The 23,382-nt window shown below is 46.0% G+C and overlaps 2 protein-coding genes across 4 annotated transcripts in view; one reads left to right on the forward strand and one right to left on the reverse strand.

Moving 5' to 3' along the window:
* Dock2 (dedicator of cyto-kinesis 2) overlaps positions 1 to 23,382 on the reverse strand; it is a 557,091-nt gene that overhangs the window by 84,824 nt on the left and 448,885 nt on the right. For all 3 annotated transcript variants that reach the window (NM_033374.3, XM_017314861.2, XM_017314862.2), the window contains one exon: positions 821 to 919. In NM_033374.3, the coding sequence (NP_203538.2) occupies positions 821 to 919 (99 nt within the window). The remainder of the gene's footprint in view (positions 1 to 820; positions 920 to 23,382) is intronic.
* The window catches only part of Insyn2b (inhibitory synaptic factor family member 2B), a 107,821-nt gene continuing 87,622 nt past the window's right edge, over positions 3,184 to 23,382 (forward strand). Inside the window, exon 1 of the mRNA NM_001025382.2 lies at positions 3,184 to 3,307. The gene's annotated coding sequence lies outside the window, so the exon portion shown is untranslated. The remainder of the gene's footprint in view (positions 3,308 to 23,382) is intronic.

Raw genomic sequence — 23,382 nt, forward strand, 5'->3', positions numbered from 1 at the left:
TGTGATATGTGATGTGTGTATATGGTAGGGTAGTGAGGGGGCTATGCAGAATATTATTTCAAAAACACTGCTTTTAAACTAAATTGTGAAAGTCTGGAAATGGTATTGGCTTATTTCTAGCAAATTTTTTCTTCTAGGAAAAAAAAAATCACCTTTGTGGTATAAAGTCCAAGCTTCCACATCAGAACGGGGTAATGTCAACCCACAGGTTAGCACAAGGTATCAAGCACATGCTATGTACTAGACTCTTGGCACAAAGCCAAGCTTGTGGCTTCTCCCTGGCGATGGTGGTGGGCTTAGCAGACGAGTCCTGAGTGGTGAGTTGAGCTCAGGAACCAGCTCTCTCTGTACACTGGCTACAGCATAGTGACAGCTGCATTTCCTGAGTGCTTTTACTGTTACACTTCGGATTCAAAGCCCGTGACACAGATAGTGTCATCCCTAGCTCCCAGATTGGAAAAACAAAACACCTGAGGCTTGAGAGAAGTTAGCTTGCCTGTGGTCACACAGTGACTTAGCTAGGATTCCAATCTAAAATATTATGACTCGGACACTCAGACTCTTGAGCTCCAGAGAACTCATGATTCATCGACAAATGTCTGTTTGCTAATGGGAATCTAGATGTGGGAGCCATAGCACACAGCTGTAATGGGCTGGAGATACGTTCTAGAAATGGAATCAGATTCGTATATCATATCTGCAACACACACGCTTGAGATCTGTAGGGGGCCTTCTTGCCCCAAACTCTTGAGAAGAGGAGCTTGGTATGCCACGCCTTTCTTGCCTCCTCCCAACCCCCTGCCATGTCCTGCAGACTTACCACAAGGTCTGAGCTGGTCTGGAAGGTCTCAATGTAAAATGAATAGTGTTGGTCGCCCATCTGGTCTAAGATAGCTGTCATACACGCCACAAAGTGACTCTACAAAACATAATGAAAAATACAAAGGCACTGAAATTTGTCCTTTCTGTCTCCTTGACATCAAACTTGAAAATATACAGCCCCCCCACCCCCCGCACTCATAAAGGACCACCCAGCAGCAAAGCATCTCCTCTTGCTGGCATGTAAAACAACTCCCTAAGAGGAAATGTCCTTACCGCTAATTCATTTTAAAACATTCATTAAACACCCATTACGTGCCTGTAGCTGTGCTAGGAGCTCCAGATACAAAACTAAGAGCAGAACCCCCTTGTCCCCCTCTTCACCCCACCTCTGTGCTGTTTGTACCTCGGAAACAGCACTCTATGGATGTTGGGAGACTCAGCCTATGTTAGCCAAGATTCTCAGGGGCAGTCAGTTTCATTTTCCTGGTAAATAATTTTGTCTGCATGAATCCCCATAGTCTTATCTGTGCCCTTATCCACTCCCAGAGGAATTCCTGGAAAGACCAACAGCTCCAACAGCACTGTTAAGTGCATGGCAAGTCTCTGCAGAGAGATCATTACTGGATCACCATGAATCAATCAGCCATGAGCGAACCTAACACCTACCAGGATTGGCATTATTTACGGATAAAGAAGATAAAGGAGATGCGGAGAGACAACCTTTGCTCTTCGTGAGTTTATTATTTAGTCGGGAAAGCGTGATTAATGTCCATGAGGAAAGGAGTCAGACAAGAGGGAAATCAAGGTAGAGATGTGAGGAGGAGGTGGGTCCTGAAGAAACCCTGAAAGTGGAGAAGCATGAGTTATAGCCTCATATGGACCAAAGGCATCACTCAGTCTCTCCTGTGTTCTCCCTCCCAGGGTGTTAAGTGTCTGTGCTGGGGCATGCTGGCATATAGAAACAGCACTTGAGGGGATATATTCTGGAAGCTGGTAAAGAAACACTGGTCACTAATCAAGCAGGGCTGAGATAATATTCTCAACTGTTTCCTGTAAGATCCTAGAGGGATGACCATCTTGGCCAGAGGAGGTCTCACTGTGAACCAGGCCAGGCCAGATTTTTTTTGAAGGTTGCCTGGTTACTGGTGGGATACAAGGAGTGTCCAGGGACTCCCACTGCTGAAGATAGGCTTGGAAATTTCATTTGAAATTTTATTTGAAATTTTATTTGAAAAATAAAGGTGTGTGATACCTGAGTGTGTGTCTCTGTGTCTGTCTATCTGTCTCTGTTCTTGTCTCTCTGTCTCTGTCTCTGTCTCTGTCTCTCTCTGTGTGTGTGTGTGTGTGTGTGTGTGTGTGTGTGTGTGTGTGTGTATCTGACAGTCTGTGGCCTTTGTTTAAAAAAGTCTCCTGTTGTTAAAAATATTGAATATGCATGCATGTAACCTGTATATCAGCCAGCCTGTAGGTCTGCTCGAGTGATGGACAGTGCTTATGGCCCCTAGGAAGTACCCTCTGCATTCTTTGGTAGGTCTCTTAGGTTGCTTAATGTGTTCCATGCACTCATTTGCCAAAGTAGCTAACATAGGTACAGGCTCTCGTTTGCTTCCTGGTGTTTTTCAATTAGGACGTTAGGGGTGTCATGCCTTCTCAGTCAGCAGGGCCAGCTATAGAACGGAATGAGGCAAAGATGTAGGGTCCTCACTTAAAAGTATTATGGATCATTTTGGAACAGCTGAGTGGCCTTTTAAAAGAAGGAACTCGATGACTAAGCAGGTCACCTGCACAGAAGCTGGTGACCGCTAAACCCACCCCATGTTTAGAAAACATGGATATCTGGCCCAAAGCACCAAGCTTAGACTTTCAGGGGGCTCTAGCCACTTTGAGTGTAGGAATCCAAAGCCTTGGGGATCCCACCTGCTTGTTATTTCCTGGCGAGACCTCCAGGGTGGGTAGTAGTGAGTTTGTGAAATTACTCAACTCTTTCAAACCAGGCTGAAGCAGCTGCATCCTGGCTAACTTAACAAGGTCGCACTGAAATTAAGAGATGGATTTCATACCTCTGGGTAGCCTAAATGTAGGGAAGGGAGATTCTAGAGTTTGAAGAGCTAGAGGTAGGTGTGTGTGGTGTGTGTGTGTGTGTGTGTGTGTGTGTGTGTGTGTGTGTGTGTGTGTGTGTGTTTACCTGGGCTTCCTCAGTTCCTGCTCCCTCCGTCTCCTCTCTTCTCTCCCTTCCTTAAAGAATTCATCCTGTGGCCACTAGAGGGCTTTTCTTTTCACATGGTAGCTGCTGTGCAGTTTGTTCGGCTTTTTATTTATTCCTACGTGAGCAGACCCACTACACTTCTTGCATATAAACAGTGAAAATTACAATATAAAGGGCTTATTTTTTCCTTCGTTTGGAGTTATCTTGCTTCTGGTCAAAGGCTGGCTCGTTGTACAAGGAAGGGGCGGCATCTTCTGCAGGTAATTCCACTGCTTGGAGGTAAGAGATATGGGAAGGTTTGATTTTTTTTTGTTTTTTTTCTTTTTTCTTTTTTTTTTTAAATCGATGATCTTGTAGGAAAAAAATGCTGTTGTCTCTTGGACAGCAGTCTACTTTAAATCTTTGGTTTAAATGAGTGCTGAGACTGTGAGCTTGTGTGGGTGTGTGTGGTGAAAATCCACCATTGTCAGAACTGCAGGCTGCCCCAAACGCCTCGATCCGCAAGGCTTGTTATTCCCAGTGGCTTGATTTGAATTGGAAGAGGAGGAAATGCAAAGAGCGAACCTCAGAGGAGCTCAAGTTGCTGGAATTACCTCGAACGGGCTGCATTCTCTTAGGGTTTGTTTAAGGAAACTTCTCTGCCTTTTTTTTCTTTCTATCTTTAAATAATGAAAAAAGAGAGAGGGGTTTTCCATTCTTCATTGGAGAGTTTGACCATTTTATGAAATAAACCATTATTGTTTTATTAGGAATCAGTCAGTGTGTTAGAGTTCACAGATCAATCAAAGTCACTTTACCAGCTTGTTAATTTCTTTGTCCAGATCAGCATGTAGAAAAGCCCGGTTGGGTGCCTTTCACTAGGATTTGCATGCACTGTCATGGAAGTTTAGACAAGTCACTTGCATTTGCCTGTTAATCAAAAATTGACTGCTTTATCTTGAACCGGAAGCATCCTGATTTTTCTACCACAGCCTAGCTCACTTTGGTATCGATCCTTAGGTGATCACACAGATGTGACTAACAGACTCCCTGAAGTAGAACGAGCCACAGGCAGTAGGTTCATTAAAGGCTCTGTCATTTGAATTGAATAGCCATTCACGATTTCTCATGCAATGAAGGAGTAATGGAATCACTTAGTGCTTCTCTGACGGCTAGCCCCTTTCAAGATTGTCTTCAAAATGGCAAGTGTGTCTTGGCCCTCTCCCATTTTCACAAGTTTGAGACCAGACTTTCATACCTGCCGTATCTAAAATGCTTAGAGAAATTGGGGAAGGATGGTTGGGGTGACAATCAGACTATTTGCCCTGGCAGCCAACATAGCCCTAAGGTCGACTGCTGCTCCAACTTTATATCATTAAAAGTTCAAACTCCCATCCCCTCCAATGACCTAGAAAAGCCTTAATGTTGCATGGGGTTCTCGGGGAGTTGGGGGATTCCCTGCAATCTGAGCCAATTAGAACCCTCTTCTTTTTATTCCTGGCAGAAATTCTATAATCGACATATATTTACTACCACGGCATGAGGCAGCCACTCATCCATACCAAAGCAGCATGCCAGGTGCCCGGATAGGAAATTGCTTCTTAAAACAGAGTACCAGAGGGACTTGCATATTAAATTCCAGAGAGAAATTGAATCTGAGTCTCTGGCGCAAAGCAGGCAGAGTCACCTCGCTCTAATCGGGTGGTTTAAAATGTGGCTAATGAATCACAGCATGAAGAGACACAGTTTGAAACTAGGTCAAACGTGTAAAAATAAGTGCAATCATTGCAGGCACTTGGCTGATGAGGGGCTACTTAATGCTGGAGTGGAGGGGTATATTTGCCGCATAGGACCTTCTTCGGCTATCTGAGACAATCAAGTCCTTTAATTAATCCGGCTCATCACTACACTCAGAGGTCTCGCACATCTGGGAGAGAACTGAAGCTTTGAGGAAAAGGACAACCAGTCAGGCTCTCTTTACTATGTGCTGGTAAGGAAACAAGAGGAAACCGATAGTGTGTGAGCAACATAGCAGACGACTTCAGTTTTGGTAGGAACTCTCCCCAAATCATTACCCTGGCTCCTTTGTATTAAAAGTCTCTTCCATATCATATTATTATTGGAAATACTAATAGTTCTGCATACAACATTCAGTTTAACCATTCCTACTTAGCAACCTTTAATTCAAACACACATATGTAGGTACACACACTCACATACACACTCTAGAGCACACACACACACACACACACACACACACACACACAGAGTTGAGACTCTTGTGGTGCTAGAGTAAACTGTGGCAAAGAAGGCAAAGCAATCATTTGCTCTGCTTTGGAGAACAAAATCAAGGAGGGGGGCTTGGCTGCTGGGAGGCACCCCGCTCACCTGGGATTGGTGGGAGAGGTGAGAACACAGAAGGAAGGAAGTCAGCTCCAGGAGCTTGCTACCTAAATGCCAACATTACTATGAGATAGCAGCTGGTGACGCGTTGCTATGGTAACTTCAGATAATGCGCACGACCAAAATAAAATACAATATAGAAAGCACCAAGGAGAGAAGATGAAGGAAACTTTGCGTGCGGAGGGATGCTCACGGGGAGATGAAAAGTTCTGTGAACAGGCTACACTTTGGAGACTGAGAGTGGCCAAATGCTGCTCCCAGGCTGTTCCTCTGCTCACCCCCATGTCTGCTGTGTGCTTATGTAACCAATTTTATTCTTGGATTAAACTAGTGCTGTCTGTATGGTGGATCCAGGACTGATTGGAGGTGGGAGGTTGTGGTGTCAGGAAAAGCAAAGGCTCTGAAATCCATTCATCTCAGAGCTTCGTCAGGCCTCTGGGAGTTGTAATGTGGAAAAGTCTTTAGGGCTGCTGAGGTATCCAGTGTGTTCTCTTATAGCAATGCCAAGTCTGGCTACAGTGCTGGGCACCAGGGGGGGGGGGGCAGCAGGGTGGCTCAGTCTGTGTTCCAAGAAGCTCATATCTAATGCTTACTTGATACATAGCCACAAGCAGGGGAAGTGAGAAGTGTCTTGAAGCCAGGTAACCAGATTTCCAATCTTAGCCATGTGCCTGTGACCTTGAGCAGGAGGATCTTGTGTAGCTTGCTTGCCTAATGTGTCAAAGAAGATTAAAAAAAAAAAAACCCAAAACCTCTTTATTTTATATGGAGAATAAAAGATTGAATTAATTTATATAAAAAAGCTTGAACGTATAGAGCCTTCATTAAGTACCAGTTATTATTAATTATCATCATCATCTTCATGCTATTGGCTGTATTCCACAAAACTAAGCAGATTAACCAGGTAAAATTCCCAGCACAGAGGAAATGGTAACTGTCTACCAGTGACTGTCAGTGAACCAATTTAACTGCTTCCCACTGCAGCTTGGCCGCAGTGACGCTACGGCCTTCAACTCTCAGTGGCCTTTTGGTTATTGAGTGTCAAGTTCAGCCGCTCAGTGAGTTTGTACCTCTGTGAGCAAAACACGCTGGGGGATTTCTTTTACTTGAAGACAGTTGCTGGAAGGTAGGAAAAGTGACTTTGGTGTTCAAATTGTTCAAAAGCACACGCTACTACTGCCTTTATGGAGAGCGGAATCCCTCAGCTGCCTGGCTTTGGGAGGTGCCTGTCTTTGTGTGTCCTGAAAATCCTTAGCTTCCCAGAGGTCCTGCTGTGTGGTAGATGAAGCCAATTCCATTCCTTCTTAGGAAAATGAACACACATCTAGAAGGTGTATGTGATCTGTTCCATGTCAAAAACAGAAGAGCATCATGAGCAAGCAGAGAGGTGCCAACTGGATGCTGTACCTCTGTGTGAATCCTAACACTGCTCGCCTATTCATGGTAACTCCAGGAGGGCTAGGACCGTGCGCCCTGCCAGACACTGTGGCTATCAGTGACAGCTCAACTATCTGGATAAACCAGGGCTAGACTTGCAGGCAGTGCCTCCTTAGGGAACAGTCCTCACTGCAAGGCCAGTAAGGTGGCCTGAGAAGGCTGCTTAGGGTCAAGGCTAGAAAAAAGAGCCTGTATTCCTCACACACTTTCGCTTGTAACAAACGCCTCTGACCATAGCTGGAGCTTGGGACTGCCTGTGAGATCACTTTAAATCTTCCAAAGAGAACAGTAGAGTGTTTTGTAGTAAGGGAAAGTGTGTGTGTGTGTGTGTGTGTGTGTGTGTGTGTGTGTGTGTGTGTGTTTGGAGGGGTGTGTGTGTGTGTGTGGAATGGTAGATCCCATTCATTCATTCATTCACTCATTCATTCATTCATTCATTCATGTATGTCTTCATCATCTCCCTGAGACGTCTCAGCTTACACATGAGCTAAGCTGTGTACCCATTTTATAGATGCAAAACATGAGAGAGAGGAAGCCAAATAGTTTGACTAGTCAGACATTTAGTTTTGGTGTTGTAGGAAATAAAAGCAGGGTCTTTTAGGTCCCCAAACCTGTATTTTCATGGACCTGTATTTTTATACCACACCTCTGTATCAGCTCTACTCAGCAGAGAACCCTGTCACTTTATTTGCTGCTGTATTGCTAGGATCTAGAATTAAACCTGAATATTGCATAAGTTTAATAAATATTAATGGAGATTGAACTTAATACTGCATTCTCTATCTCTAAAAAAATGTTATGGGGACCCTTCTCCATAAACTGAAAATTTAGTTGGGTATTATACCTTTGATTTAGCAGAGGCCAGAAACATAAGTATTTTTGTTCTATTTCTCACATTCTGACAAGTTCCAGTGAGTTAACCCCTTTACCTGTTCCTTGATTCAATAAGTACTTCTTGAACATCCAGTGTGTGAGTACCCACTGTGTGAGCACCTACTGTGTGCTGGGCATGGTTCCAGGAGCTGAGGCTATAGATGTGACAATTATTAAAGGCATTTTTTAAGAAGCTCTCATTACAGATAAGTGGGGCTAGAAACAGGAAGGCACATCTGTAACAAGTCAGTACGTAAGAACAATTACAGACAGTAGTTTGCTCTACTGAGGAAATAGGAGAAGGCAATAGACAGAGACAGGACTTAAGGCACTTATTTTGGACTGAGTAGACAGTGGTGGATTCTGGGAGCTCACATCTGTGTGATGAGGGTGGCTATGTAAGAACCTGAATCAGCATCGTGGGCCAAGTGAGGGACAGAATTAAAGACCTTGGAGGTGGGGGGTAGGCTGAGAGCACCAGAGATGGAGAAGAAGGCATTATGGCCAGCAGCTATGAACAAGGAAGGGTAAAGTACAAGGTGAGGTCAGGAAGGCAGGCAAGAACCAGCTCCCAAGGGTGCATGGGGGTCAGGGGCAGGAGTCTGGCTTTTCTTCTTAGTGCAATGGACACTCTCAATCTGAGTTTTAAGGAGCTTGCTATTGGTCACAAGATCCGCTCTGTAAAACAGTTTCCATGTCTTGCATGCCAGGCTATCTCCAAGGAGCCATGCTAGTGCTCTTTCCAGGGTCATGGGTTGGGAGAACATGTAAATTATGCCTTAAGTACTGGTCCTTCTGGTTCCTGGTGGTGCCGTCACCCTTAGCAAGTGTTTCCCACTAAATGGTTATTTCGTAACACGATCTGGCCCTCCTGTGGGAGCACACATGGAGTCCACTTTGACATCGATTTCATTTTTCTTCAGACTTGGTATGCTCAGTTCCCTGCTGTTCAGTGCTGAATAAACAGAAATCTACCCCTGGCTGCTCTCAGTCTCCAATTAAAACCTTCTGAATCTGGGAACCTATCTAAGAGGCCAGTGCTGAGAAATGGGGTACTAATTGGGTTTTTTTTTTTCACCTAAACAGGATACATTTTCTAACTTCATTCATGAAGTACAGGTGGGGGAGGGGTCACAAATCTGATTGGGAGAAGAATAACTTCAGAAATAAAGTGTTCTTCTCATTGTTCACACCAGTGATGAGCTTCCCAAGCTTCATGCTAAACTTCCTAAGAAAATCTGTATTGGAAAGTTCTCGGCAATTGAGTATAGCCCTCAGCTCTCACCCACCCATCTCACCCCAAATCAAATCAGAAACACTAATAAGGTTTGGAGTTTGGGGCGCATATCCTAAGAAGTATTCCATTTACTCCAGTAAATGTGTGCATCTAGGTTAAATGATCCAAAGGAGATTCCCCCCTGCCCCGTGGGAAAAGGGATCACGAAAGGTTATGAAATCTGAGAAGGATGGGAGCTGAGGACTAAAAGACCCAAATCAAATCAGAAACACTAATAAGGTTTGGAGTTTGGGGCGCATATCCTAAGAAGTATTCCATTTACTCCAGTAAATGTGTGCATCTAGGTTAAATGATCCAAAGGAGATTCCCCCCTGCCCCGTGGGAAAAGGGATCACGAAAGGTTATGAAATCTGAGAAGGATGGGAGCTGAGGACTAAAAGACAATAAGAACGACGGCCATGTAACAGACAGTGTGCCATATACCATGCTAAGGTCCGTATTTCTCCATCTGTGCAGATCGTTCCCGGGGTCATAGCCAAGGAAGAGTTAGAAGGAAGATAAACCATTGTCAGACACTTATATGTCAGGTACAGCTGAGGAATATGTCAATGGTCACAACAGCCATTTGTGTATTTACTATGGATCAACCGTTGCAAACGCTTTTGAGGAACTGCCTCCATCAACCAGCCTGTGGGCACATCTGTGGGACTATTTTCATGGTTGTTAATTAGTGTAGAAGGGCCCAGTTTATAAAGGGTTGTGCCATCCCTGGACGGTGAGCCTGGGCTATATAAGAAAGATAACTGAACTGGAGCTTGGGAGCAGGCCAGTAAAATGTTTCTCCATGGGAGCTGCTTCATCGGGGGCCTCCAGGGTCCTGTTTGGGTTTCCCTCGATGATGTGCTTTGAGCTGTAGCGTAAATAAACCCTTTATCCTGGAGTTGGTTCTGGTCAGTGCTCAATCACAGCCATGGGAAAGCAAGCTAGGACATCAATGTTTAGTAGATGTTGGTAATACTGTTAGTACATTACAGATGAGGACATCAAGGCGCAGGGCAATGACAGAACTTTCCTAGATCAGCTTGACTCCAGAAATGCCTTTGTTCTCTTTACTTAAGGGAGAGAAAAAAAAGGGACCATTGAAATCATAAGTTATTGTAGTTAATATTAAGCAATACCTCGAAACTCAATGAAGCAAAAACAATGGTATAGTTAATCTTAGCGCTCCTGTCAGATAACTCCTGAATGTTAGGAAACATCATTCAAGGTATGTTTCATGCTCCCACAGGAATGGAAGGAGGGAGAAAGGGAGAGAGAAATATTCACATGAATTTATGTAAGGTTGCATGGCTGAAGATGCAGGCAGACCAATCATAAGGGAAAACACGGACAACCAAGCTGCTCAATAACTATGCTATACTTCTTTAAGACTCTCATGACTGTAGGTCCCAACAAGACACCTCTCCATTATCTCCACTGCTTTGGGCTCTTTCTGTGGGGAGAGGGTCCCCGTTTAACACCAACACCATAAACTAGGAAACATCTTTTGTCCCATACCAGTAGCATTGCTGGTGCAAGTGTGTCCTGGGCCAGAGGCCTGGCTCTCTTTGGTATGCTCCGGAACTTTGGACAAGACTTGAAAACTTTGTTTGCTCTTTGTGAATGTAGTTGTGAATGCCAGCTCTAGGACTGAGGGGAGGATGGCCAGAAGCCTCAGAAAGAAGGTCTTCTAAAAAGATCCCAACATGCTTCTCTGAGCGCACAGCCTCAGCTCCTTCCTGGTAGCCCAGGAAGATCATGTTAACCTGTCCCAATTTGCTTCCAGTTGACTGCTAGCAGGCTATTTAAACCCCCCCATGGGTCTAGGAGCTGCACCGAGGATGAGGGCTTGCACTGTGTCTCCCTGCTTCTCCCTTGGCAAAGTCCCCGTGAATAAAGGGACAGACAGGTAGGCAGATAGATATGTTCCTAGGCAGCCGGACCAGGCCAGGCCAGAATTTTCTGTGGAGAAGACAACATTGTCGATAAAAGGATTGCCTCAGTTACCCCACTCCCACCCCTGTCATACTTCCTGAGGGCTGGAGAAGCCTAAGACCATCTCTTGCATCCTGTTTTAAACTCCAAGCTTCTGCTTCTCAGGCCGGCCAAGCCTCAGCTAGTACCTCTTTCTATGGTATATCTCTCAAGGGAGAAACGGGATTGCTTCTGGTGTTTCCTGGGTAAAGGCTAGTGCCTATTAAACACCCTGCCATAGAGGACGTGGCACAAAGCAAAGAGTAATCCAGCCCAAGATGTCACTAACACCACTATTAAAATCCCATGGTCTACGCAGGCAAAGACCCATGCGTTCTGATGCAGTAAGGCAAGTAAGTGTACAATGAGTGCAATAGGTAGCGTTTGCTCTGGGTTTTTAAGTGGCGACAGAGTGGGTTAGATACATTCAAGGGAACTTTCAAAGAGAATGTAGATTTGAGTAATGACAAGGTTGAGAGAGATTCAACTAAGGATCGGAAACGACATCTTAGATATATAACAGAAAATACTTTTCGTCTTGTAATTTGATTAATTTAATTGATTGGTAGCGACTGCCTAGAGAATTGTGTCGGGAGTGATTTTAAGGCCAAGTCTTAGCTCAGCAGGAAAGACTGTGGTGATCGATTAGTGATGTCTGCCAGAGGCTGGTGAAGGGGAGTTGATAGTACAAACCCTGAGAAATCGCTGTCCCACTTTTAGACAGAATGGAACAGAATAAGGACAGAGGCAGAGGTGGAAATGAGCAAGGGGGTTTTGGTACCGCAGAAGTTCACAGGGGGAGATCATGAAAGATGTGGAAGGGCCTGGGATGGCAGGCTCTGAGCGACAAAACTCGATCTGTAGGTAATGGGATGGCGTGCTGGCACCTGCCGACCGTTGCCTCCAGGCCAGCTCTGCTGACAAGGTAAAGAAAGCAACTCAAAGTCCTTGCTCCTCATTTCTATAAAGGGAGTGCTATTTCATCTGTTAACAGTGGCAGGATCACGAGGCTCTGGCTTTTATGTAGCTCATCCCAATGATGAAAGCACCCCAGTGACGATGAACTGGGCAGGGAGGGGTGACTGAAAAGCTGAGTCCAAGGGTTAGCAGTAATGAGTTCCTGTAAAACCCTTTTGGATGCAGCATGCCTGCACGCGTCCAGGCTCGGGCAGTACGGGACGGAAGGGGATAGATGTTCATTCCTGAGCCTCCCATGCTGGCTGACCCTGGCTTGGACACAGCTCTGTCAGCCATGCCAAGCCTTCCTGTTGGGCTCTACCTCCTCACAGGCCTCCCTGCTCTGGGAATGATTCTTAACCCACTCATTCACTGCTTTGCAAGTTTCCAGTGACGTCATGCTAACACACCTCCTTTTCCAGCTCCTCTCTCTCCCCTCTTCAGTCTCATTTGTCCCACTTCCCCGTCTTTCAGCATGGCCATAGAGCCCTGTGATCTCTGTCCTCTACAGTCAGCGTTAGTTTAGCTGCCTGCAGACTCCTATTCCTGTCATCATTAATAAAGGTGACACTGCAGCTTGGCAAGGATGCAAAATACCCCCCTTTCCTGCCCCGCCCTCAACCTTGGAGCAGAAGGCCCAGACCTGTGTTGGAGGCTTCCTTGCTGCTCCCAGCACCCATAGCTGCGCTGCTCTCCACATTCAATTAAAGAAAAGGCAAGTGACACATGATGAAAAATGCCATTGAGAGAGCTGGCCTGGTAGTGCCCAGATATCAGATCATCATTACTAAAGCAGACTATCTACTAATTCCATCTAGAAAAGAAAAAGGAAAAAGATGTCAAAGTTGTCTGGGCCGATTGGTTCTGTAAATCCCCTGCTGACTCTCTTGCCCCAGCAGGCTGCAAAAATCCTGGCCGGAAGTCTAATCGAAGTTAAAGCTTAGAGTTAGCAGCGAGGTAAGGGGGTGGGTGTTTCGGGGACACTGAAAACATCTCTGTAGCACAGGTAGAGGTGGCAGATCCCAGAAAGGCTAGGTGCTTTCCCAAGCATCATACAACCTTTGAAAATGGCAAAGCTGAGGCTATAAGCTAAGTGTGTGAGCATACAGTTATACTGACTATTTGCCCTTCCCCCTCCAAACAACACAGTTCCCTGACCCACCAACTCCACAAACAGAATGACCTCCCCTACCTGGGGTCTGATATCAGTCATGAGGGTGTCTTGATACCAAGTGAACCCATAATTAAGTCTCATATTAGAAATATGTCTTATTTCTCTTCCTCACTACATAGATTTTCCAGGCTTAAGGCAGAGTGTGCCCCTGTTGAACACTAATTTCACCTTTGAAAAATTAAATAGGTGTGCCTGCCACCCCTGTGCCTCCTGCTTGATCGATTACACCCTGGGCTCTGCATCTGAATCTGATGGAGAACATCAAATTAAAAACCAAATAGATGACCACCGACTTCCCTCTATGGAGCAGCAGCCATCTTAAAGTGCATCTGAGAGGCATGGGGCAGGGGCAGGGGCAGGGGCAGGGGCAGGGGCAGGGGCAGGGGCAGGGGCAGGGGCAGGGGCAGGGGCAGGGGCAGGGACAGGGACAGGGACAGGGACAGGGACAGGGACAGGGGTGGGCTGCAGTCCACAGCCCACATCCCACAGAAAGATTTCATTTGGCTGAACCTGCTTTGTAAAGACATTTGACCATAGTCCAGCATGTGCAGACCAGAAGAGATTGTATGCAATCCTGCTTTTCCGTTTCTCCTGGGTCTCATAAGGGTTGGTAATATTGGGCTGTGTTCCCATAGCTCTGGGAGCTCTACCCTGCAGGGGTGGAAGGACACAGCCTTTCCAGGTGTTTTCTCCCATGCAGAGTGCTCAGCCCATCAAAGAAGGCATGAAACCACCGGGTTTCCATCCTGGAAGCCCTGTGTTCCAGAAAGCCCCTCCCTCAGTCCTGGTCACACCAGGACAGCTGGTCACCTCACCCAGTTACCTCAGTTTGCTTGCCTAACCCCCAGGGGCACTGCACATGTGATCTCCTTCCATGATTTTCTCATGCTTACACACCCCATGTCCACAGTGGCATCCAAGGTTGCCCACCCTCTTCATCCTGCTTCATTTCTCTGTACTATCTCCCGAGGGTTTCTCTTCCCTCCCTCTCTGCATGCTCTAACCACAAGAGCAGTGATCCATTGTAAAGGTCAACACAGGGATTTCCACCTCCAGGAAGCCTTTGTGGACTCCACCTGACTCTTTGGTTCTCACCCGGAGAGGCCTACACTGAGAGTTTCTCTTCTCTTTATTGATGTATCACTAGGAACTAAATATTGATAAGGGGCATAGACACAGCTAAGATTTGCAGCTCTCCAATTCTGAACCATGTCAATGCCCACCCCTTTCCAATTTTTGTTTTTAATGCTGGTTGCACACCTTTGTAAACTACTGTAGCCCTGTAATGAAGCATCCAACACAACTGACATAATGCCATAATTAAGACAATGCATGCTTAGTGCACTGAATCGAGTCATAAATTATGCTCCTGCCTAGTGGGGTTAGAGGTTTTTCAACTGGGAATTTTAAAGGCCTTCCAACTTCAGAGAGTGATCTTCTGCATATTAACACATCAAGTTTGGCAGTGCACGGGAAAAGGACTTTCCCTATCATTCTGAGGCCAACCAAGCGCCTTCTGAGGACCCTTGGGTTTCTCAGGAGTCTATGGGCCTCAGCAGAAGGATATGGGGTGTCATTACAAGAATGATGCTCACTGATCCTCACACTCTTTCCCTCACAGGAACCATGTAGGATATCACCATCAGCTTATCGGAACAGGAATGAATAGGGAGTAGGGACCTAGTGGCTTGATTCTAGGTCCAAACATTGCCACTAACAAGCTGAGAAAACTTAGGACAAGTCTCTGTTCATGTACAGCCTTCAGTGTTCCATAAAACCATTGCCTACTTTGGAACTCCAAATCTCAAGTGTCTATAATTAGTGCCTGACATGTGGAAACTGGAAATTTTGATCCGATCTTTTGCTTGTTCCCTGGTTGACTTTGGGCTCTGAGGGCCGTGATTTCCAAGAGGCATTTCACAGCAGAACACCGTACCACTCTTCTCAGTAGACACTGGAATGGTGTGATGTTTAGCTTTAGTTGACAATTTGACATAACTTAGAATGAGCCGTGAAGAGAGTCTCAATGAGGTTTTGTTTCTATTAGGTTGGCCCGAGGGCATGTGTGTGGGGGATATTTCTTGGTTAATCAATGTGGAGACATCCAGCCCTCTGTGGGCTGCACCATTCCCTAGGCAGGGAAACCCGAGATTCATGAAACTAGATAAATCAATATCACAGCAACAGAAATGAATCCAGAGCATAGGTCTAATACTCCCTGAGTGGCTAATGGGTGAGATGCTTATCTTCAAGGCAGTGAGTTCACCAAGCAAGAATGAGCCAGGCAGACCAGATTTCTGGGCTAGCTGGCTGCGAGATCTTAGGCAAGGCATGTATTCCCACCCAACTCATTTCCTCATATCCTAAGCACCTTTGAACAATAAGCAAGGCAGAGCAGGCAGGTTCCAGCTCCTTCTATTCTATTCCACAGCTACGTGTGAATATAGTAGAACAGAGTAGGTGAATGGACCATCCACTACCAGCAGCATTGTCTGGAAGCTTGAGGGAAATGTAAACCAAGCCCAGATCGAGCCCAGACCTCGGGATCAGAACCTCATTATATGACCTGCAGGTGGGTGCTTGGTCCCTTGAAATTTTCACAGCCCTGCTGAAGAACATAGTAGGTATTCAACAAAATGCAGCGAGTCTTTTTTCTTAATTATTTCCTTTCATTTGGTAACCATTAAGGTTTTTATACTGTGTTCAGGGCCAGGGGCATGGGCCTCTCCCACAGGATAAGCACATAGTAGACTTCAGTAGGCTTATAGAGACTGACTGAATGGATAGAAAGGGGAAACCGACCTGGCTCATTCTCTTAAAGAAGTAATGGTTCAGGAAGAACTGAAGACAGGAGCTCTAATATCCAAAGCAGAGTGGAACTGCTGGAAGCTAGGGACTCACATTCATCTGTGTACTTGCTGCGAACTGAACATGTTCCAAGCAGTGGTTAAACATCCTTACAGCCACATTGGAAAGTAGATGCCAGTACATACGCCTTTAGTAAACAAAGACATGTTGGCCTCTCTCAGTTAGTCTGTGTGCTGACAATACTTTCTGCAGAGTGCCCCAGGGAGAGGAAGCACTAGGCATGATTTTGACTTGACTTTGGCCACTGGTCTCTCAAGGGCAGCACTGTCTCTTCGTGCTCACAGGAGATGTGGCAAGAGGCCCCAGCAGCAAGAGGCTGGCTTGCTATGCCCAGCGGAAACGCTCATCACAAGGCTGCCTGCTCTATGGGCCACTTGTCTGATATAGTTCACTGCATCTGGCTGCCCCTGCCCAGGACTCTCTCCTGCACTTGGACATTTTACTTGCAAATGTATCCAGCAGATGACGCCAGGCTTCACAATGACAAGCCCAGGCAACAGAAGGAAAGCCTGTATGAATTTGGGAGTAGGAGAAGAGCCCCTTTCCAAAAGGTGTGTGATATGGACAAGCCTGGGAGTCCTAATGTAGGAGTCCTAAGCAGCAAGATAAGAAGCAACTGTGCACAGGACAGGCCCAAGGTCACCAGAGATGACGGGTTTTATGTCAGTCCCCTGAGTCTTCCTCACCAGATGGATGAGAAGGAGAAATCTGTAGCGCAATCATGTTCCAGTCAGTATAATTTCACCACTTGACACGAGGTTACGGATGGCAGAGCACCTGAAGGAAATATCTCCTTATGCTTCTGTCTTGCTGGGTTTTCCCTTCCCTTCTCTCTGCCCTCATCCCTCCATTTCTACAGAGGTTGGCTATTTGTTCCCTTCCCCAGCAATAGTTTCTTTGATGTGTTTCCCATCTCTACAGCAATAGCAGCTATCAGGGTGCCTATTTAGAACATAGCTTCTCGGGTCCCACCTTGCACTCACTGAATCTGAGCCTGAAATTAGGAATTAATGAGACTAATAATAGCAGTGGTGTCTCTGATGGATGCTCAGGTTTGAGACTGGTGCCTAAGGGAGATTCTGGGCAAGTATTTCCAGTGAGCAGCTCCTACAGAGGGAAGAAAGAGGAGCCAATGTGGCTGGTAAGGAAGAAAGCACTAGGTATCCATGCTTACTGTAATCTCAGCATTTAATTTAGAAGGCTGAAGCAGGAGGATGCCTGTCAGATTGAGGCCAGCTTGGGATACAGTGTCTTAAACAAACAAACAAACAAACAAGGCAAAGAGACCAACATGATCTGAAGAGGGGGTGGGAAGTGAGACTGTGAGCAGCAAAGCCATACTATGTGTCAGTCTTACCAAGGGCTCATATCGCTGGCTCTGTACACAGTATGGAAGTAAGAGTTAATGAATGAAAGCAGAAGGTAGATGAGAATGCTCACAAAGACTTCATACTATTGAATAACTCCTATGTGCTTCAGTAGTGTGTTCAAACTTCAGGGGGCCTAGTACCTACCTAATGAGATTTTGATTCCTGGGGTCTGGGCTGGTACCTCAGAGTCTGCATTTTTTCATGAGCTTCCAGGCGGTTGCTGCTGCTGGTGGTGGTGGTGATGCTGGGTGGCCTCAACTGAAGTAGAAGGAATTAGAACCACCCTGTGCTGCCTCCGTGTTCACAGATGCTTAGGTAATGAAGAAACAGCAGTTCACAGAATTCTCGGTGTGTCAGGTTGCCTTTGACACACCGTAGAGAAGAGTGTCCCTACCACAGTGTTCCTTGACTCCCGCTCTCTCTAATCACTATCTGCTCTTAAGGACAACAACAATATCAACATGAAGGCTGTCTCTGAACATTGTTTGGAACAAAGTCCCCAGGGACTTTTGTATGTTTTCAATGTGGGGATGGCCAGGTAAAAGTCTGAGATGGGTTCCTTGTCAATGCCAGCTAAGTCAGGCCAGGGCAACTGTGGGTTATATTTAATGTGATTTAATGAAAAACAGATTTGTCAACTTCTGTCTCACTGGTGCGGGAGGCAAATTTATACTCACAACACCTGAGCTATTTTCAAGAGGCTGCGGTTGGGGACTGGGGATCCAAAGATTCCCTACAGCTCCACTTCTGTGTTCATTGGGTTTAGGTTTAAGAAACAGGAATATTGCTTTCTCCAGAGCAACCATGTCTAATGATCTTTTAGCTTCTGTGTGGGGTAGGGGAGATTTTCTCTCTCTCTCTCTCTCCCTCCCTCCCTCCCTCCCTCCCTCCCTCCCTCCCTCCCTCCCTTCCTCCCTTCCTCCTTCCCTCCTCTCATTGCTACCTTTGATCAGAGTCTTTCCCATATACCATCTCCACATTGCAAGTAGATGGTATTTAGTTCATGGAGGTTGGGAATCACATTGTATCTGTATCTTCATCCCGCTCCCACAGAGGTCCTGATACAGATTTGGCTGTCCATAGATATTTTCAGGATGCATCATGTGTACAACCTCCTACTTGACAAATCCAGGAGCATAGCTCACAGGCATCTCAGACTTCCCGTGTTTACTTAGAATCCTTGACTCCAGCCTCTTCTGTGATTCTCTTTTATAGCACGCCATGTGGCAGCCTGTCCTCTGTTCCCTTGGCCACCTGGACAGGAGGCTTCAGGCTCCTTTAACATGTTCTGCCATCCATCTTGTGGCTGACTTCTTGCCAATTCCGCCTCTAAAATATGGCCAGACTCTATTTCTATTCCCCCACCCTGTGTAGATCAATGTGTTTCTCATTTACAATAGCCATATCTCCAAAAGATATTCCAGTCTTGAACCTGCTTCTCCAAGGAGCAATCAGAATTGAACTCACACACCCCTAAGCCCTATACTCTCTGCCTCACCCACTATAAAGCCTACTGCCCTTAACTGGCTTGTTTCTGCCACTGTTGGACCCAGACACACCAGGACAAATTAGTCTAATAGCATCTGGTTTTGGTTCTTCCTACTCAACCTTACAGCTTCCCATTTCAGCACTTCTTCCCGTCCTCAACTATATATTTATTCATGCACTGGATACATAAGCGCTGGTCCTTTTCCTAGGTGGAGCTCCTAAAGGTCCGGTCCATCACTGCCTTCACAGCAGCCAGGACAGGGCCAGGATGTAAGAGACACATATTAAATACTTTCTGAACAAACATGTGCTCAAATTCTAAACATGATGCTCAGAAGCCATGCTCACTCTCACGGTGTTGTTAGAGCTGATTGGCTAACAAAGGTGAGCCTTTCCCCTAATGTGAGGCAAGAGTAGGCAATTCAATTTAATTCTTCTCAGTGTGGTACCAGTCGCTTCAATTACATCCAATTCATCTTAATTTAATTCCAAAAGCCTTCACAGACACCAAAGCTCTGACAGCCTTTATCCTAGAAGTAGAAACGTCACCGATGAAGGCAATCTATTCTTTGCCCTTAGGAGATGCCTCCTGTATTCACTCACATCTTCTGGCCAAGGTCAGGTGTAGAACATGCTTGACACAGCCCGTACACATGAGCTTGCAAAGAGGTAACTGGTCCACCTAACCTGACTCTCAAGGCATCGCTCACTGATGGTTGTGTTTTTCAAGGTAGCTGTAGAGGTTCAACCCAGTGCACTACCAGCAGTGGTGACAAAGGACATGAGGGCCAAGCACTCAGTCTTATGTCTGCCATCCCATTAGTGGTCAGGACAGAAATTAAGTGACTGAAGTCTTTTAGCCCACCTTTCAAATCTGTTAAAAGGCTTCGTGATTCTTTTTTTTTTAATTAATTGCTCATTGTTTTGAACTTCATCTTACAGATATGAGGTTAAGAGCACTCTTTTCTCCCAGTATATGAAATGACTGACAGCTGAAAACACGTGGCATATTGCCAATGACCTGAAGTGGTTGTATTTACTACCAGAAGCAGAATTAGGGAATTCAGGCATCACAGCCGAGCAGACATAAATAGCAGGGAGACTGGCTGAGTTCTCTGACAACCAAGGCATAAGAAGGGGGAAAAAAGGAAGGGAAAGAAGGAAGGTATACTAGCTTAAACAGTTTTAATTTTCTGGCGTGGAAAACATATACAGTTCCTATGTCGGCCACATCACATTCTCTGCTGCAAGTGTAACCCGGCAGGAATTTATCATGAGTCTTTAGGAAAGCTCTTGGAGATGCAGGGTAGACCTTGCCTTCATCAGTTTCACACAACAATGAATGCTGCTCAGTCTGATGCCTGCCCCATCTGCCCTCAATAGAGGCAAGCCTTCAAGGAGAGGCAGTGTATGTGTGCCTTCCAAAGAGCTGGCTTCATCCTGGGCTTAGTCTAACTAATTTATTCTTCTCTGGGTTACCGTAATAGCCTCTGAGACACTTGTTAGGAGACTAAGCAATCTGTACGGCTTCTGCTTTTTCCTCTCCTGGACAAATCTCTTTTGGACTCTACCTGGGCTCTATGATCTTTGTTCTGAAGTTTTGGACCATTCTAGAACATTCTAGATCTTTATAGATCATGATGACTTGTATGTGATCTCAAACTGAATCAGTAGCCCAGGCTGGCCTTGAACCTGCATCCTGCTTTAGCCTTCTAAGAGCTGAAATTATAGTCCCGTGATAAAAGGTGCAAGCTCTGTAATAACTCTTAAGATGTGAGGCATAACCAAGGTAATGTGTTAATAAAATACTGGCACAAGGAACTCATGAGACCCCAGAACTGCAGGGGCTGTCTACGGTTTCAATTCCAATACCTATCCCCCAGAGGCCAGCCTGGTCTACAAAGTGAGTTCCAGGACAGCCAGAGCTATACAGAGAAACCCTGTCTAAAAAACAAACAAACAAAAAACAAAACAAAACAAACAAACAAAAAGAACCCCACAATGACCCTTGTTCAAAAAACGAGAGAGAGAGAGAGAGAGAGAGAGAGAGAGAGAGAGAACACTCTACCTTCCCCCGGTGCTCTGTCTGATAGAGATGTTGGAAGGTTTTCTTATGTTGGGCCATAAATTTGTCATGACATGAATACATTGAACGACTTCTGTTTCTGCAGGGTGACATAAATGCCCCCAAATTGCGTGTGGGAAATGTGTGCTTTCAAAACACGATTTCTACTTGCCAGAATATTCTGAAACAATACTAAATTTTTCTTTGTTGTTTCTGTCCAGGCCCTGGCTTCACAGTTAGGGATCTGTGAGTGAGAGCTGCCTGCTTGGGATTCTAGGAAGCCAGGCCCTTCCTTATCAAGCTTGCCCCAGCTGCTAAAGATACTGAGCCACAGAGCCACAGAGCCACAGAGCCTGCTGGATGCCCACCCCCCACCCCCCATCCCCTGCCACCTTAAGTAGTTTTAGCACAGCAGACAAGAGGCAAGAGGTGAGGGTCCTTTCCTCTAAGTCAATTATAAGGGTGACTAGACGGCTGATGGATGGCACCTCTGCCGCCTGCATGACTTCTCTACTGCCGGTCATTTCTGCCAGTCTGTCTTTTCTCCTGGCCTTACTTACCAATCTTTAACCGAGCCCTGTGACTAACAGTGTATATTATAATGGGACATTGTAATTCTCATACAAATCAATATTTAAACCACATGCTACTAATTCATACTAAAGGTAGAAAAAGGCCCATATGCCACCATTTTCTCTCTATTTTAATCCTAAGGGGAAAGGCTGTTGTAGTGACGACAAGAGCCCTGCGTGGAAGGGAAAGCTGTAATTTGAATATGTGCACAGGTTCTTAAGGGTAACCATCAGCCACCCTGTTTCTTCCAACCATGGATTTCCCAATGGCACATGCCCCTCGCTTGTTTTGCCTCCCTCTAGGGCTTTTCACTCCCAAAGAAACCAAAGCTTAGTGTGGAGAAGGGGAAAAGACAGTCTCCAAAGGCTAGGGGGTGATTAGGAGGCTTCTTCTGCAATGTGGAGTTTCTAGATCCTTCCTATGATCCAACCCCTCAGACTTCACATCCTCTCCATCACCAGGACAGACGATCCCATTGAGTAACATCTGGCTTTTGCCTTCTGTGGGCATATGGCTGTAGCTATCACAGAAGCATACAGATCTGCTAGGTTCTTGTGGGCAGCACACCCATGGTACCTTTTAAAGGGCCTGCTGTATTCGCTCTTTAACACTCAGCGTGGCATCAACCCAGTGGAAATGAACTGGGAGCTCCCTGCAGGTTCTGTGCTCCCTTGGCAGGCACAGCCTTCCCACCCCACACCTTCCCCTGGAGCATTGAGCTCTGCGGGAACACAGGCTTGCTGAAGGAACCAGCAGGGCCATCGGGAGCACTGGGCCTGGGAGGGAGATCAACAGCACAAAGTAGAGCCAGCACAAAGTGGAGCTGAGAGAAGCCTTGGAGCATGAACAACATATCTGCACCCCAAGAAAAGCCCTTAACCGAAGAGCAGAGCCATGGCACCCATGTGTGTGTGTGTTTGTGTGTGTGTGTGTGTGTGTGTGTGTGTGTGTGTGTGTGTGTGTGTGTGCGTGCACGTGTGTGTCTTGAATTGGGTCCCTTTTGTATTCATCAGCCTGCTCTAGCAGTTAAAACTGCCACAGATAGGGATTAGGGGCTCCAAGGTCATCCGAACTAGAAAAGCCCCCAGCCAAGAGTTCCCTTCTGCCTGTGACCTAGGGCACTTCCTGACACCCCTGAGCCTCAGTTTTCTCACCTGCACAATGGATACGGCTACCCTTACTCTCATAGAATATTGCAAGGGCAAAGTAAGTGTCTTGGGTGGAAATAGCCAAGAGTGGACCTAAGAATAGTTGAACGCTGCATTCCGGGCAGCATGTTAAATGCTCTGAGTATTTTGTCTCATTTGAGGCTGACAATTCTACAAGGTAGAAACTCTCCCCATTTATGGATGTGAAGACTGGGGTTAGAGTCATTATGTAACCAGATGAAGGTCATGCAGCTACCTAGCAGAGTACAATAGTGCCTGTCCTCTCTCACCATTGTTTATTGGGTGTTGCCTCCACACTGGCCATGAAGAAGCCAACGTAGTCCCCACCCTCGGGGCACTTACAGTCTTGTTACTGTACCACACAATGTCCAGAATCATGGAAGCTGAGTCAATTCCAAATCCCACTGACCCCCAAGTTTGGCTCTATGCTGAACCTCTGGGACAACACTGCCCCTGTGGCTTTACCTGGTGCTAGTGACTAAGATCTACTGAGCCAAAACGGCACTGGCCCAGACCGGCTTTTAAGGGTTGGGGATCAGATACATTGGCCAAGGAACAACTCTGTATGCATTCTCTTATATCTGAAGCACCCCTGGACTTACGGATCACAAGGAAACCTTTCCTCTGCCTCTGACAAATGCTGCAACGGAACTCTTCTTTGCAGAAAAGATGCAGCCAGGGAAACCTGCTTTACAAACCTGGCTAAACAAAGCCTACATTTACAAAGAGTCGAGCTTAAGGGCATTCC

This window comes from Mus musculus, chromosome 11 (assembly GCF_000001635.26).
Source record: "Mus musculus strain C57BL/6J chromosome 11, GRCm38.p6 C57BL/6J".
NCBI lineage: Eukaryota > Metazoa > Chordata > Mammalia > Rodentia > Muridae > Mus > Mus musculus.